Genomic DNA, 16,138 nt, shown 5'->3' on the forward strand with positions numbered 1-16,138 from the left:
ACGACACAAAGACAGATTCGCGAATGCTTTAGAGGAGTAAGGGGAGGGGGAGGTGGGAATACACTGAGACACGGAGTAAATCAACATATGTTTGCACCATACGAAATGACACACCGGAGAAATACAAATAGTATGCTGGGAAGAGAAGGAAGCTTAATGAAGTAAGACACAACAAGAGCGTCCACAGGCATGGACAACCCACAGTGCCAGTTCACGGACGCAAGCGAGGCACTCCTGTACTCGCGTTCCAGCCTCTTTCTTCCGTTGCCAGTGCACGCAGAAACGGCGGTGAGCGGACGCGTGGAGCACGCATTCATGCGAGCACTGACGTCAGAGAAGAGAGGCGCCAAACGCCAGCAGGAATGCAGAAACAAGAAAGTAAATACGTTTAGAGAATAGTGCTTTCGCGTAGAGAAGGGGAAAATGGTAATCACAACAATGAGACCGCCTTCGCGAGGATTGTCACAGCACACTTGCTGTGACAACCTTTCCTTTGCTTGCTGCCCTCCCTCGAGGCGCTCTGCCAGCAGCAAGGAAACAGTCAACGGTGGCTGATGTGACACGCTGCAGTTGCGTTGAAGAGCAGGTGGCGCAAACGACGCTGTGCCGCGGGACTGGTGGTGTTTTTCTTTTCCCCCTTTTGGTTGGTGGGGCTGCCCGTGTCCCCGTGCGCGCGCTTGGCTTGTGGGGCCTGGCGCCGCTGGGAAAAAAGTGGACGAATAGGGGATCGAACCCTAGGCCTTCCGTATGCGAAACGGACGCTCTACCACTGAGCTATACGCCCGACGCCCATCCTTCGCGCCTCGCAGAGGCAGCCAGCGCCGTCGCACTTCCTCCGTCTACCTCGACGCCCGCAAAGCGAGTTACGCCTTCGTGCTGGCCGCGTCCGGCCGCTTGAACACGTAGGCGCCGAGGAACAGCTGCGTGAACGGGACAAGGTTCGCCGCAGCGATGAGGATCTGCACGCGGACGGCGTCCCACGGAGTGCCGGCGCAGGCAGCTGGGTCCGCGTCCGGCCGGCCCACCGCGTAGTCGAGGTACTTCTCGTACGTGACGAAGGCGATCAGCAGCAGGCCAACCGCCATCTGCGTGATCTGGGCCAGCGTGATGTACATGGCGAAGGAGCGCACGAGGCTCTTCAGGCCGACCTCGGCCACGGCGAAGTAGAGGTACATGACGGTGTGCACCGAGTAGTTGAGCGCGGCGGCCACGGTCAGGACGCCGCTGCCGACCGCGTAGGCGTGCCAGCAGTACAGGAAGGTCGTGACGGGGTGGAACCACTGCAGAAACGGCAGTCTACGGCGACCCGACAGGAGAAGGAAGACGGTGTCGCCGAACTCGGCGCCCTTCGAGAGGGCGAAGAGGCCCATCGCCATGCCGGTCGGGCCGCGGTAGTACTCCTCGGGGTGCAGCGTGCAGAGGGTGCTGCGCAGGCCGTCGCGGCGCACGTGGTGCAGCAGCACCGGCACCACGTGCGACGCACCGTAGAAGGAGAAGGCGGAGAGGAGGAGGTTCCAGCAGATCCACGGGCAGCGCGGCCACGCCGGCTTCTCGCCGGTGCGCTGGACGCCCTCTCCACCGTAGACGTACTTCGCAACGAGGGGTGGGGCGCGGAAGACGAGGGCGAGGTACAGACCTGCAATGTAGATGGCGTAGTCGGTGTGGTAGATGAGCCACGCCTTGTAGGCGTAGCCGTCGTAGTTGGCGGCACCCCAGCTGTCGATCCACTGCATGTTGATGACGATGCAAAGGGTGTGCTTCGAAGAGGGGAGGCTGTTGACGTTGTACTGCCGTGTGTGCGATAAGAACAAAAGGAGATGGAGATGGCCCGAGTTGGGCGGACGGAGAGAGAGGGGTAAAAAGTCTGTGCTGGCCGCGGCGGTGGGCGTCAAGGAAAGGGTGGAGGACGATGTGGCAGTGGAGGCGACGCGAACGCACCGGTGGAGAAGACAGTCGAGAGGAGGCAGGGCCATACAAATAGAGAGGTCGGTAAATGCAGCGAAAACAACACGTTTCTCAGGGGCACCACCCCCCTCAGGGGAAGATGATCTCGTCTCCTACGCTAGACGAGTCACACGGATTCAACCCAGGCTGCTGCGGCACGGCCGCATGCGTGGGTGGGTTTTGCAGGTGTATGAAAGCACACGCGATGACTTTAAAAAAGTGCGGGAAAACGAGGAAGCTTGTCCACATGACTTGACCCCTGTGGACCACACTGTTCACCTTCACCACCGCCATTTAGCCATGCGAACAGCACTACTTCGATTCATTGATGTTTTCTTCACTTTTCTCCGGCTTACAACATGTCACACGTAAACTCGCGCAAACACACGCATTTCCCCCCGAGGTGAGGGTGCGAGCACGCTTCTATGCAAATCTTAATGTCGGTATATTTTTTAGTGCTCGTCTTACAGAAAAAAACCTGGCGATAGTCTCACGATTACGGAGATGACACAGACTGGAAAAGAGGAATCATTAAAAGTCTATGAAAAACAAAAAAGACGGCCTTTGCCTTTCTGTTGAACTGATTTCAGCCTTAGCGCGAAAAAAAAAACAAGGAGAGGAAAAGAAATGGGAGGGGGGGGGGAGGGCGGGCGTATCAGCTCCTTAGGCGAGAATGTAAATGGTGTGCGTGAGAGAGAGAGAGGAAAGGGCAAGGAAGGACAAAGGTTCATGTGCGCAACGATGCGGAACAGCGGAGAATCAACAAAAAAGGTAAAAAAAACGACAAACAATAATAGTAATGAAATCAACAAATAAAGAAGAGGGGAAGAAAGGCTTCGATACTGACACCCACAAAACGATGGATCCGTTGAACTCGCTTACTCTCTCCCTCCCCCTCTCTGTATAGTTGTGTCTGTGTGTGGATGCTATTTCTACCACCAAAGTTACTGGATGCACGGCTACCAGAGATAGCAAGCGCAGTCCCGAGACCTGAACAGGGAAAAAAGAGGAGGAATGCTTCACTCGCGAGTGTTTTTTTTCGTTCTTAGGATAGATCTGCAGAACTCTTCCAACAGAAAATGTGTGAGACGTAGCTTGATGCGACACATGTTGGGTCTACGCGTGTTCGTGAGAACGGTGTTGTTGAAGCGCGGTAAAAAATACAAACAAACAAACAACGGGATCTCTGAGATGTACTCCTTTTCCCCAATAATAATAAAATAATAACGAAAAACCGCCTCCCTTGTTTAGTACAATATCTCTGCAGATCAACTAGTGAAGCGCAGACCGTGGAGAAAAAAAAAAAGAGAAGGAAAAGGAAAACATGAATGTGCAGAGCGGCTTCCTGATGACGCAAATGTATTTGATGAAGAGCGTCAATGATTCTTCGGTTTCGAAGCAACACAAGCGGAGCGAGAACACTATCTTTTCTTCACGGTGCCGCTTTCGCATCGAAAGGAAGAGTTGCCGAGGGTGAAAAACAGAACAACAACAACAAAGAAATCAGACACTCAAAGAAAGCTACGATGACCAGCTAAAAGATCTGGTCCATTCAAAAGCTCAGTTAACGAAACGACCTTTTGAATAAAGTGGTTCTTAGATTTCTACTTGCTGCGCTCTTGCTCTGCTGCTACACAACCAGAAGTCTGTCCTTCCTTTCTTCGATAACACTTGAAAATGAAGGCTGTGGTCAGCTATCACTCCCTTTTTTTTTGCTGTTGCCATTTTCAGTACCTCAACGCCTCCTATTCATCATGAAAACAAACAAACAAAATAAACATCAAGATGAAGTATGGAAAAAATTTGACTGTTCACGCTTCTCCTCCGCTCGTCCTTTGTCCGATGGCGTGCGTGCAAGGAATAGGACGATAAAGAGAACACACTAGAGTCGGCACCCGCGGTGAGGAGTATGTTTAGCGGCACATGTGTTTGCAAATGTATTTGGCGTATGCGCAACGACCATTACGAGTTCAACATTCGATCTCTCCCTCTCCCCTCCCCTCCCCCTCCTCCTTTTCTTCTCTTCTTCATGTTTTTTTTTTGCTCCAGTAAGCTTGACATTGACAATGCCATTTTTCCTTTCATTCTCCTACCTAGGCAGTGCGCACTACGCAGCCTTCTTCGAGGCCGGGGCGGGCTTCTTCATATACGAGTTCACGAAGAGCTGCGAGAAGAGGTAGAGGTACGAGACGTACATCAACACACCGAAGCGAGCCGCGGACTTGGACACGGCGCAGGGCAGCTGATGAATATCTGTCACCCCGGCGTTGTAGGCCGACGCGTTCACCGCGTAGGAGTAGAAGGTGAGCACCGAGCCGCCCACCATCTGCGCAATCTGCAGGGCCGTGATGAAAGGGGCAAAGGGGCGCAGCAGCTTCTTCACACCGCACGCGCATAGGGCAAAGTACGAGTACATAATGGAATGCACGCAGATGTTCATGGCGGCGAACACCGACATCGTCGAGCTGCCAACGCTGTAGCTGGACCAGGCGAAGATGAGCACCGAGACGTGGTGGTACCAGTGCAGGAACGGCGGCGTTTTCTTCTTCTGCAGAACCAGCCAGAGGGTGTCCACCAGCTCAAAGATCTTGCTTACGACGAAGATGGCGGTCCAGAAGCCACACGGGGAGGTGTAGGTGAGCTCATCGTCAAGCACGCAGACGGTCTTCCGCAGGCCGTTCTTCGCGATGGCGCCAAGCAGCGCCGGCACAATCACTACCGCCCCGCAGATGGAGAAGATGGCAAGGAAGAAGTTCCACGCAACCATGGACAGACGCAGCCACTCCGGGTCTGCCGGCGGGCGAGGACGCTTGCCATCAGCCGCAGCGACCGGGGCGGGGTTCTCGCCCAGGAGCGACTTGGCAATCCCAGGTCCGTAGTGCACCATGCCGAGGTACGCGAAGGCGAGGTAGCAGCAGTAGTCGACGTTGTCCAGCATGTACTGCTGCACGACGTGACCGTTCACGTACTCGTCGTAGGGGAACATAGTTGCTGTCGAGGTGGGAAAAAAAAGATATGTGTGTATGTGTTTCTCGTTCAAAGAGAAAGACGGAGCTGTGTGTGAGAAGAAGAAGCGTCGTTAAGTAATTAAGTGATGCAAAACAGAACAAAAACAAAAACACACACACAAAGGATTCACTGCGGTGCGAACTGAAAAGGAGGAGCGGATGAGGAGCGCACGGGATCCAGGAATACATGTATGTATGTATGGTTGGTTTGCATGTTTGTACACATGTGAAAGGAAAAGAAAGACAAAGTAGAGGATAGAGTAGAGGGGTAGGAGTGAAGTGTTGCTCCCTTCTTTTTGTGTGTTTGGAGAAGGAAAGCAGCATTCCTGCCACGCCAAGGCGATCCCTTCCACGCGACAGTAGAAATGCTTTTCTTTTCGGATTATTATTATTCTACGAATACCAGTAACAATAAAAGCTGCTGACGAACGTCGAAAAACGGAGGAGCCGCCTTTTAGCTGCAGAGGTCACAAGTCTGTTTCTGCTTACAAAATGGCCTCCCCTCCCCCCACCGCACGCTTCCATCGACGTACAAGGAGATACCTTACCTCTATCTATGCGTATACATTGAAATAATTTCTTCTTCTTTTCCTTCTTGGACTTCTGTTCGTTTAAATGCTGCTTCCCTCCCTCTCCCGCCGATGCCACAGCACACACATACACACACATAAAGCTCACCACAAGCAAAAAAACCTGCTCAGACACATCCCTCTTCTTGTCCCTTCATATACGAAGCAACATCGGAAGAAGAACACCAACAACAACAACACCGTTTAGAGTCGCCCCGACGTAGCCTCATCGTGGCCGCTGTCGTGTGACAAAGTTGTGCGGCTGACCGGTAACGATGCTGCTGGTAGTCGTTGACGCCTACGAGCGGTCTTGTGACAGGCGGGGCCGCCGGAAGAAACATACGATAAAGAAAACAGGAGAAGAAAAAAACCCCAGATGAAAAAAAAACGAAAGGAAAAAGAAGATCATTTTAAAGGCGCGGAAGAACGAGAAAGAATCTGTTATGTATGAGCACCATGCTTTTTAAAAAATATTTTTATCCCCCGCCTTCTTCACTGTCGTTCTTTCTGGAATAAGTTTAGTTAGTATGGTCCTCTCCAACAGAGCGAGCAACACACAGAATCTCTTGCAACACCAACACCACCTCCAACAAAAATGTGTGCAGCGGCAGCAGCAGCAGCAGCAGCAACCACGACGTGGAACGGCATGCAGTGTGCAGCGACAACACTTTTAGTTAGTCACTTTCACTCATTGAAAAGAAAAAACCCCGAATGGACAAACAAAACAAGAAACAGATGTGCTCGACCTCATCTTGTGTGTTCGGACCTTGAACAACAACAACACCACCAAACACCGGATTTACGACGATGTGCGGCTGCCACATCGGATCCAAAAAGAGCAGCACCACTTACCACCAAAACTTTGCACCTTTTTCTTATCGAGTGTAAGACAACAACAACAATAAAACACACATACATCCAGACAGGAACTGTAATCGCAAAAACCCGCATCATCAACATGGAGACGTACATTGTCACGCAACGAGGGTGCACATGTGTGTGTTTGTATGTGTGTGTGTGTGTGTGTGTGTGACCTGCGCCGCTACGCACAGCCTTTTTTTCTCTTTCTTTTTCATCGTCAGCATGATTCTTACACGCAAATTATCCAACTTTTCTTTTCTTCCCCGCTCAAACATTGCAGGTCTGCAGTCAACGTGTGCCGCTAGTTTGCAAAAACAAACAAACAAATACAAAAAACAAACGCATAGGAATATTAAACGGATGAAGGAAGTAACACCAAGCAAGACAGAGAAAGAAGCACACACATGCATCTACACGTGGAAACACTGACACCCGAAATTGGCATATATATGACGCAAAACATGGTAGAGGAAAATAAAGAGAAGAAAACATCACAAATGAGGAGTGCGTTGTGCTGGGCTGGGGAGACGTGGCAGCAACGCGGATGTAAAGAGGGCCGACATCACCGCGACAAGTGCGCGTTACATGACGTGGAGTGCGCTTCGGGTTGCTTTTCAAGGCCTCCATGCACACACAAACAATCGCTACAGGAGAGAGAAAAAAAGATAAGAACAACTCACAGACGAGAGCGGTTGCAACAATCACCGACATCAAGGAAAAAAAAGTGCAGCTCACCAGCAGCTTCGTCCTACAGTAAACACAGACGCGGAAACGCACACCTACACAAAAGAGTCTCGCGGTACCAGCAGCAACGTAGAGCAGCTTACTGAGCCTTCTTCCGGTTGGCGTCACCGTTGGTCAGTTCGCCGTTGGGTTTGTCGGCTCTCCTCTCTCTCCCCGACACCGTAGGGCGCGGCGCAGGCGGCTTCATGTAGCTTTCGTAGAAGAGCTTCGTGAAGAGAAGGAAGTAGGTCAGGTACATCAAGAACCCAAGCCGCGCGTTCGTCGCGTTCGAGTCGCAGCGGCGGTCGGTGAAGTAGAGAATGTACAGCGTGTAGACCTCGGTGAACATGCCGACCACCATCTGCGCGATCTGCAGGAACGTGATGAGCCAGGCAAAGGGGCGCACGACACGGCGGTAGCCGCAGGCGCAGATGAAGTAGTAGAGGTACATGATGGAGTGCACGCCGTAGTTCATGCCGGCGAAAACGAGTCCACCAGAGATGTTGTACATGTACGCGTGCCAGCAGTACAGCATCACCGTGACGTGGTGGTACCAGTGCAGAAAGATAACGCGTTTCTTCTGGAAGACGAGGAAGGCGGTGTCGAGCATCTCAGGAATCTTGCTCAGGATGAACATGGCGACAAACGCGCCGACAGGGCCGTCGTAGAAGGCGTTGTTGTTCCAGTAGCAGAAGGCGTTGTACACGCCGCCCTTCCATGGAATCTCGCCCCCGGTGGCGTAGTCGTGCAAGTAGAACTCCGGCACGAAGATGGTGCGGTACAGCTGCGGGAGGCAGTAGTAGGCGCCGGCCATGGAGAAGACCGTCAGCAGCAGGTTCCACACTTTGTTCAGCTGACGCAGATCGAAGGCCTCCCGGTCCTTCATGTACGCGTCAGGGATGTAGAGCACCAGCACCATGTACATCCCCACCACCAGCACGGGGATCTCTAGGTGGTCTGACATCCATTGCAGCACGTTGTCGCCGCGGAAGTTGTCCAGGAAATCTATTTTCACCATCGTGCGTCGCGTTGAACACGTGCTGCTACGTTGCAGACAATATATATATATAGATAGATATATAGATATCTAGACACTTGAACGTAAATATTGTCACCTAAAAAAAGAAACAAGGGCGCCGTACGAGCATGCGCTTTGTGTGTGTGTGTGTGCGTGAGGGGTGTGTGACCACCTGCCTGGAGAAGAGGTGCTGAGAGATCGTTTGGTTCCCTTGAACTACTCATACGAAGCGAAAGCAAAACAAAAACAGAAACGAGCGGCAAAAAACAAACAAACGCAAAAAGAGACCTCAATGAGAGGAAGAGAGAGAGAGAGGAGGGGGGGGGGAGGGCAGCGGAGCAGGACGTAGTTAAGTATAAGCACCAGCCGTCTCGCACCTGATCAGCCGTTCCGATTATTTTACTCGGCTGCCATATTTTCTTCCTTTTTATCATCACTCCTTCAAAGCTGTTGAAGTCTTCCGTGTTGATGAGGGAATGAAAACAAACAGACCAGCGAGGGCCGACCATTGACAACGCCACCACACTGAAAGCACCACACACACACGTACAAGCTACGTGATACACTGCAGGTTGCAGCTGCCTTGAGGACGCCACGATGCACTGCATCAGAGCACTTCATTTTCATAACATGTTTTCTCCTAAAAAAAGGGTAAACAGGATAAGCCCCATCACGCACGCGTCTCCAGGTGCACCCGCTAAGCCCTAAAAGACTTCCTTGCGGTGGTTGCTCAGGATACGTATGTGAATCGATAAGAAACGGATGTTCAGAAAAGAGTGGAAAGAACGAGGTAAATGCGTTTAAAGAACAATGAAAGGAAACATCAGGAAAAGAAAACAACAACACCACCACCACCACCACCGGTTGCCACGCAAGCAATCGGTTCCTCATGCAGCAGACACAACAAAGGAGTGGGAGTAAACACACAACCACAACAACTCCACAACTCCGCACCGTCAACAACGAAAAGGAAAAACGGAGATGTATGAAAGAGGCGACATCACACGAAACAAACAAACAAACAAACAAAAATCGTTCAATCGAGGAAAAAGGAATTGCCAATTGGCGAAAAATAAAAATATACAGTGTTAATTCTACATTTTCTTATCCGTGTGAAACTGCGCCTTCTTTGCATTGAGCAGTTCAACGTCGGAGGTCTTCCCGCTGCTCTATCGCCTTCGATGATCCACACTCCCCATCTCACGCCCACCCGTTTGCGGACCAGTTAATGGATGAGATTCTAGCCCAAAACCAAAAGTCGGGTGAGTGAAGTACTAATTCATTCCCACGCCTGGAGGCACAAGAAAGAAAAGAAAAAGGTGAGAAAAGAAAACGTTGAGCGGATGAGGCATCACAAAGGAGGCAGCGAAAACCGCAGTGGTTTTCTTCCTTCTCGCTTTCTGCTTTCATCTAATGACGACGCTGGATGGTGTGCGTCCCTGTGACCAGCTTCTTGCTCTCCGGGTAGTAAACGATGCTCGCCATCGCCACCGGCGCAGCACGCGGGTGACGCGGCGGAGCGCCGTGCTCCACCGCCACCGCCGCCGCGCTCTGTGCTGCCCGTCCGCTCATGTAGTTGTCGTAGAACAGCTTACTGAAGAGCCCAAAGTACGAGACGTACATCATGAAGCCCACGCGCGCATTCGTCGCGTTCGACGCGCACCCCTTGCCGGAGACGTACATGTGATAGAGCGTGACCGCCTCCACCACCATGCCCACCACCATCTGCGCGATCTGCAGGAACGTGACGAAGGGGGCGATGGGGCGGACGTACTTGCGGTAGCCGCAGGCGCAGAGGAAGAAGTAGAGGTACATGATGGAGTGCACGCCGTAGTTCATGCTGGCGAAGATCAACCCCCCTGAGATGCGAACGGCGTACGAGTGCCAGCAGTACAGCATCACCGTGGCGTGGTGGTACCAGTGCAGAAAGATAACCTTCTTCTTCTGGAAGATGAGGAAGACGGTGTCGAGCATTTCTGGGATCTTGCTCACGATGAAGAGAAGCACGAAGGCCCCGACAGGCCCGTCGCAGAATAGGTTGTCGTCCCACCCGCAAATGCCGCTGTATAAACTGCCGTGCAGCTCCACCTGACCGCCGTGCTGGTAGTTGCGCACCGTGAAGTTCGCCACGAAGAGCGACCGTAGGGCCTGCGGAATGCAGTAGCAGGCGCCGGCCATGGAGAAGACCGTCAGCAGCAGGTTCCACAGAAGGTTGAGGGTGCGCAGGTTGTAGGCGTGGCGGCTGTTCATGAACATGTTGGGCACGTAGAGCACCGTCACGATGTACAGCACCGTAACAACGGAGGGGATTTCCAGATTCGCCCGCATCCAGGCGCACACCGCCTCCCCGCGATAGCCATCGAGAAAGTCCGCAACTCTTTGCATTTCTTTTTGTTTTGGGTTTTGGATGGGAAGGCCGCTATTGTTGAGAACACAAAAAGAGACGGTAAGTAAGTGAGGCGTGGCCAATACCAGAACTTTACTCGGTGTTAATCAGCTGTTCAACTGAGCGTAATGTACGAGGGAGCGAAAAGCTAGGAAAAAAGGGGAGTCGATGTGTTTATTTTTGCTCCACTCGCGCTCCGCTTTAGTAGAGGAAGGAGAAGAAATACTCCGAAGGTGAGAACACTAATAAAAAGGTACGTGGGGAGTAATAATGATAATGAAAAGTACTTCAAAACAACACAAAACAAAACGAGAGTGAAGAATAGGAGAAGGAGAACACTGGAAGGCTTTTTAGCTTTAAACGTAGAACTATCCCTGCCCAGTGTATCCATATATATATAAATTGGCACTGCTTTACGTGCTTGCACAGATAGTGAAAGAAACCATGCAAAACACAAACAAGCAGGAAAAAGGAAAACAAAAACCAAAAAACGACAACGAGCGTGGCAGTGCAGCAGGCGCCGAAGCTCAATGGCCCCTGCACGAACACCGCAGATGCTCAGGCTAAAGAAAAGAAAAAAAGGAACAAACACAGAAAACACCAACCGACCAAAACAAAAAGGAAAAACAACGCTGAGGACTACTCGATTATTACCCGAACGGAGCTACGCCACAACTTAGAATCGTGATTTAGGTATAGATTCTGCTTGAATCGCTGATCAGATAAAAGTCTGAAGACAGACACTTTCGCACACACACACACAGGCAACAGAAAAATGCATTAAAGGTAATATACAGTTAGATATATTTTCTACGCTGACCGTTCTACTTATCGCTGCTTCGCCAATTTACTCGTCTCGTAAGGGGAGTGGGGTGGGGTGGGGTGCGTGGAGGGTGTACACCGGTGTAGGCGGGCGCTGTGATGGCCGTGCATGCATAAAGCGGACAACGCAGCAGAAAGGTGGTATACACAGACTGGGGCAGTCGGGAAGGAGAAAGAAAAAAAAAGTTGGCGGATCCAGCGAGTTCAACGGCTCGGCGAGCAATGCAAGAAGACAAGAACGCAATTCGAAAACGACAAAGATAGAGAGAGAGAGAGGATAATAAAAAAGGCCGTTACATATGTGTTACAGGAACGAGGCACCTCTCAAGAAACAGTAGAAAAGAAAACGAAAACAACAGCCACTACAACAACTTTTTTTCGTGTGGAGCGCGCGATTGCGTAGCGAAACACACACACACACACAGGCAAGACGGAGAGGGAGGAGAAGAAAGACAGAGAGAGGAAATACGGTATTGATAAATCGAAGCAGCGGTTCGTTCCATCACTGCTTTTCTTTTTTGTTGTTTCTGCAGCAGAAGGGGCATACGGCAGTAAAACGAAGTAGAAACACCGCGAAATGATTGAGGATTGTGGATCATGACAATCACTGTTATTACTAGTGCTAGTATTATTATTATTATTATTAATGCTCTTTTTCTTTTTCGGAAGTAGCGATCGATGTTTTTAGAAAGATCTCGAAGAAACAAATAATAACAACAACAGGAAAAAAAACCAAATAAAGCATGCAAATCGTACTCGGCAGCTGCAATTGGCTTCTTCTTTTCTAGCGAAGCGTGTTAGGAGATGTTTCATAACAAGAATCCAAAACCATGGAATGAAGCTGGAGACGGTCCGCCTAGACCACCTTTTTCATTTTTTCTCTCCCGCTGTCTAGAGGCGAACAGCCGTCGTTGCGTCAGCTACAATACAAACAGGAGTTGAAAAAAAAAACCCCCGGAAAAAACAAACAACAACAGCAATATATATCAAGATAACAACTTCACGAACTGCGTTTCATACTTCAAGGGCACCGCAGCAGAGCCGCGCACCCACCTCATCTTACCCCTCTACCCCTCTACTCCTATATACATATTATTTCTGAATGCAAACATCACGTCCACATCACCACCGCACAACTTTGAAACGTTGTCGTCCCTCAGAGACAAGATGTCACCGTGGTTGAGCACGGTGGGAGGACGGCGTTAAGTGAGCGGGGGGCTCCCGGCAATGGTGAGTGCCAAACAAAAACAGAATCAAGCAAACAAGTAAACAGCAACGACTACCACCACCATCACGACCACTACAACGCTATAAGAATCCTCCCCCAAAATCCACCATCCCACGAATGAGAAAAGACAAAAAAAAAGAAAACAGGGAAAGGTACTTGTCACATAGAAGAAACAAAAACAAACACAAAGGCTAAGAGTTTAACGAGAAAATAACAACGAGATCGATCTAGACAGATGCGGAAGAAATACCACAAGGAGGAACGCGCTGCTAACGTTGCACACACACACACACACACACACAGACAGAGACGTAGAAAGAAAAGAGAAGAGGACAACAAAAGGAAAAAATAATACTTCAATGCACATTAACGTGGAGGAGGAGAAAGGAGAGAACACACACACACACACACACGAAGATAAATATGCACTGGTAGGGAGGGGCGTTCAGGAAACGCAACGGTAAAACAACGATGGAGTCGATGGAGAGAAGAAAACAGAAACAACAAAAAAAACCCCACCCATAATGGAAGTAAGAATATGAAGGGAGGAGGGGGGGGGGGAGGAGAGAAATACCACGATTGGGATGTTCTCCCTTTCTTCTTTCCCGTTTTTTTTTGGGGGGGGGTTGTGCTTTCCGTTTGGGTGCGCGGTTGCGGCTTGGCGGGAAAAAAAATATGGGCCGCTAGGGGAATTGAACCCCTGACCTCCCGCACCCGAAGCGGGAATCATACCACTAGACCAAGCGGCCGCGAGTACCTCCCCGCTTTCATAACGGTAACACACACACACACACAAGGTAGCAAACAAGAGGGAAACCAAAATCTACGGAGCACGGTAGAGGCACCTCATATAGAAAATATACGCTAAGAAAGCATTCGCCCGACTCGCGTGTCTCCTCGTCCGGTTCAACTGCCGAAGAGAACTCCGAGCAAAGGAACCAACGATGACACGTACAATACATATATATATAGAGAGAGAGAGATAACGCATGTACACATACACACCTAAAAGGAAAAAAAACACACACAAAATACTGATGATGCAAAAACTTGAAGAGACGGAATTGCGCCGTCAGCACGACGACGGCGGACACGAACGGAAGGGGAAAGGAGGGGGATCGCCGACTGTCATAGGCATACCGCGACGTAGGTAGCAACAACAATCGAATCGAGTCGAATGGAAGGGATATTAGTTTTCGTTTTTTCTTCCTTTTCCCCCCGCTGGGGTGCATTCGAATGATCTGCGGAAAGAAAAGGAAAGAAGGGGAGAAGAACAAACACAACAATTCGGCACGCAACGTTGCTGCTCCGTGTTCTTCCGCTTTCCGGCTTCTTTGCCTGTTAAAAATTTATTTGCTGTTGTCCTTGTGTGCTTCTACGCCTCACAGCGGTCACGCCGCTCGCGACGCTTGCGGCCGTACCGGTCACGGTACAGCTTGATGAAGAGCACAATGTAGGAGAAGTAGATGCCCATACCGAAGGCCAGCGAGGCCGCACTCGTATCGCAGCCCTTGGGGTGGAGAAGGTAGAGCCCGGTTGTGTACAGCACGAGCAGCATGCCGGCGAACATCTGCACCAGCTGCAGCAGCGTCACCATCGGTGCAAACGGACGGGCCACGTTACCCAGCCCACAGGCGCACATGAAGTAGTAGAAGTACATCAGCGAGTGCACGGCCATGTTCATCACGGCGAAGCCGAGCCCGTTGCTGATGCTGGACACGTGCGCGTGCCAGCAGAACAGCATGACGGTTGTGTGGTGGTACCAGTGGATAAAGGGGACCGGCTTGCGCTTCAGCACCAGAAAGAGCGTGTCGGCCAGTTCAAGGATTTTGCTAAGGTTGAAGGTGACGAGCCAGAACCCGGTGGGACCGTCGAGGAAGAAGCTGCGGTTCCAGTAGCACAGAGATGTGTACACGCCGCCCCGCACGTGCGGGTCGTAGTCCCACGCCCCCGTCTTCCAGTCCTTCTTAGGCGCCAGGCCCGGCAGGTCGCGGTCCGTCGTCAGCACCACCCGGTACAGGACGGGCAGGCAGTACAGCAACCCCACACAGGACCCGACACTAAAGAACAGGTTCCAAATGGGGATCACAATGGACACACCTGGGATAAGCTTGCTGCCGGGCACCACCGCATCCAGCAGGCGCGGCATGATGTGCACCATCATGACGTAGCCGGTTGCGATCAGCAGTGGGAAGTGCGGGGAGTCGACCATCCAGTTGAAGGCGTCTTCCCCCTCGAAATGGGTGATGTGGTGGTGGACGTAGTGGAACGGGTTGGGGAGGAAGCCCGCCGGCGGCGCCGCGACGGCCGTCGGCATCTGCGCGGTGGTCGCCCTCGTCATTCCTACGGACTCCACAGGCGGGTGGAAAGTTTAAAAAGAAAAAAAGAAAGAAGGTAAAAGACAAAAGAAAAAAGATTATTTATCACGCGGGAGATAAACGGAAGGTGAGTGAGTGAGTGAGAGAGAGAGAGAGCGGACTACGAAACTCAGGAAAAGACAACGAATAACTTTTTCTTCCTTTCTTTTAAGCCTTGGCAGTTGAGGCAAGTACAATGTCGGTGTTGCGGAAGGGAGATATGCGTATAGACTTTGAGTGGTAAAATAATGTGTTTTTGGTCTTTTTATTTATAGATGGTTCTGTGCTCCTGTTGTGCCTGCTTCGAGATACAGTGATTGACTGGTTACTATGTTCACGAAAAGAAAATAATAATAATAATTGACGAAGGTACGTGTCAGATGCAGTGAGAGGGGGAGAGTTAAGAAAAAAGAAGAAGAAAAAGAGAGAGAGAGAGATGTATTCCGTCGAAGCATCATGAGACGCAGGGATGCCCTTCACCTTTTTCCCGTAGACGAGTTGCACAACTCTCCATTCTTTTGTGTTGCTTCTGTACCCAGATGAGTTTCCTCCAAGAGCACTTCGACTGTCGGCGCAGCACAGCTACACAAACAGCCAAATAAGCACTCACACACAGAACGACGACAGCAGCAGAGAAGTGGCCCCGGCCGCTATCACCGAGACTCTTACACTCCACGACTGGGACACGCCACGCAACAGACCGGCGCTCTCGCACGTCATCTGCTGCGCTGAAAGAAAGAAAGCAAAGCAAAAAGTGCCGCTGAGGAGCGCCATCTCCGCGTCAAGTTGGCACGCTTGCGCTCCACGATGCTCTCCTTTCCGTCCCTCCTCATTGTGTTCCTTTCACAGTTTAATTTTCTTTTTTTTGTCAATTCGTTAGGAAGTCTTAGACATGTCGCACACACAGTTAGCAACAAAAGAAAGCGTACAGGCGAAACGGCTTCAACACCAACACCAACAACAGCGAGGAAAAAAACTATCAACTCAAATCGTCACGAGGAGACGGAGGGAAACACACACAAAACCACACAACTGCGAAACACCAAACATCAAAAACACCAAAAACGGAAAGCAATCGTGCCAACTTAACAGCAATCGCACTACAGGGAAAAAGGCTGAGAAAGATAGAAAAGAATAAAGAGTGGTTATCTCACCGGCTTTATTGATGAAGAGCTGACAGGGAGAGAGAGGGGAGGGGGGGGGGGAGGAAGTAAAAGGAGGA

At 50.9% G+C, this 16,138-nt stretch overlaps 5 protein-coding genes and 2 non-coding genes across 13 annotated transcripts; all 7 read right to left on the bottom strand.

Moving 5' to 3' along the window:
* Positions 1–712: 712 nt before the first annotated feature.
* Positions 713–784, bottom strand: ABB37_07272. The gene has a single exon. It is a non-coding gene; the product is annotated as a tRNA-Ala (tRNA).
* Positions 785–863: 79 nt separating this feature from the next.
* Positions 864–1,870, bottom strand: ABB37_07144 (putative mitochondrial beta-ketoacyl-CoA synthase,beta-ketoacyl-coenzyme A; the record flags this gene model as incomplete). Of its 2 annotated transcripts, none has more annotated exons than XM_015805675.1 (1): positions 864–1,870. In XM_015805675.1, the coding sequence occupies exon 1, from the start codon at positions 1,731–1,733 to the stop codon at positions 864–866; it is 870 nt and encodes a 289-aa protein (XP_015655681.1). In that variant the 5' UTR covers positions 1,734–1,870. The 2 variants fall into 2 exon arrangements, with proteins under 2 accessions (XP_015655681.1, XP_015655680.1); XM_015805674.1 differs by having other exon boundaries at positions 864–1,865.
* Positions 1,871–4,051: 2,181 nt separating this feature from the next.
* ABB37_07145 (putative mitochondrial beta-ketoacyl-CoA synthase,beta-ketoacyl-coenzyme A) lies at positions 4,052–5,148 on the bottom strand (the record flags this gene model as incomplete). Of its 3 annotated transcripts, none has more annotated exons than XM_015805678.1 (1): positions 4,052–5,148. In XM_015805678.1, exon 1 carries the CDS (start codon positions 4,928–4,930, stop codon positions 4,052–4,054), a length of 879 nt encoding a protein of 292 aa, XP_015655684.1. In that variant the 5' UTR covers positions 4,931–5,148. The 3 variants fall into 3 exon arrangements, with proteins under 3 accessions (XP_015655684.1, XP_015655683.1, XP_015655682.1); XM_015805677.1 differs by having other exon boundaries at positions 4,052–5,130; XM_015805676.1 differs by having other exon boundaries at positions 4,052–5,095.
* A 2,057-nt stretch (positions 5,149–7,205) lies between these two features.
* ABB37_07146 (putative mitochondrial fatty acid elongase, putative (ELO3.1)) lies at positions 7,206–8,412 on the bottom strand (the record flags this gene model as incomplete). Of its 3 annotated transcripts, none has more annotated exons than XM_015805681.1 (1): positions 7,206–8,412. In XM_015805681.1, exon 1 carries the CDS (start codon positions 8,121–8,123, stop codon positions 7,206–7,208), a length of 918 nt encoding a protein of 305 aa, XP_015655687.1. In that variant the 5' UTR covers positions 8,124–8,412. The 3 variants fall into 3 exon arrangements, with proteins under 3 accessions (XP_015655687.1, XP_015655686.1, XP_015655685.1); XM_015805680.1 differs by having other exon boundaries at positions 7,206–8,340; XM_015805679.1 differs by having other exon boundaries at positions 7,206–8,334.
* Positions 8,413–9,533: 1,121 nt separating this feature from the next.
* Positions 9,534–13,079, bottom strand: ABB37_07147 (putative mitochondrial fatty acid elongase; the record flags this gene model as incomplete). 2 transcript variants are annotated; one of them, XM_015805683.1, is made up of 1 exon in its annotated part: positions 9,534–13,079. In XM_015805683.1, the coding sequence occupies exon 1, from the start codon at positions 10,506–10,508 to the stop codon at positions 9,534–9,536; it is 975 nt and encodes a 324-aa protein (XP_015655689.1). In that variant the 5' UTR covers positions 10,509–13,079. The 2 variants fall into 2 exon arrangements, with proteins under 2 accessions (XP_015655689.1, XP_015655688.1); XM_015805682.1 differs by having other exon boundaries at positions 9,534–11,703.
* Positions 13,080–13,236: 157 nt separating this feature from the next.
* ABB37_07273 lies at positions 13,237–13,308 on the bottom strand. Its single transcript has one exon. It is a non-coding gene; the product is annotated as a tRNA-Pro (tRNA).
* Positions 13,309–13,934: 626 nt separating this feature from the next.
* Positions 13,935–15,245, bottom strand: ABB37_07148 (putative mitochondrial fatty acid elongase, putative (ELO3.3); the record flags this gene model as incomplete). The annotated part of the gene is made up of 1 exon (XM_015805684.1): positions 13,935–15,245. The coding sequence occupies exon 1, from the start codon at positions 14,898–14,900 to the stop codon at positions 13,935–13,937; it is 966 nt and encodes a 321-aa protein (XP_015655690.1). The 5' UTR covers positions 14,901–15,245.
* Between the last annotated feature and the right edge of the window lie 893 nt (positions 15,246–16,138).

The sequence above is a fragment of the Leptomonas pyrrhocoris genome (assembly GCF_001293395.1).
Source record: "Leptomonas pyrrhocoris isolate H10 chromosome Unknown, whole genome shotgun sequence".
Lineage (NCBI taxonomy): Eukaryota > Euglenozoa > Kinetoplastea > Trypanosomatida > Trypanosomatidae > Leptomonas > Leptomonas pyrrhocoris.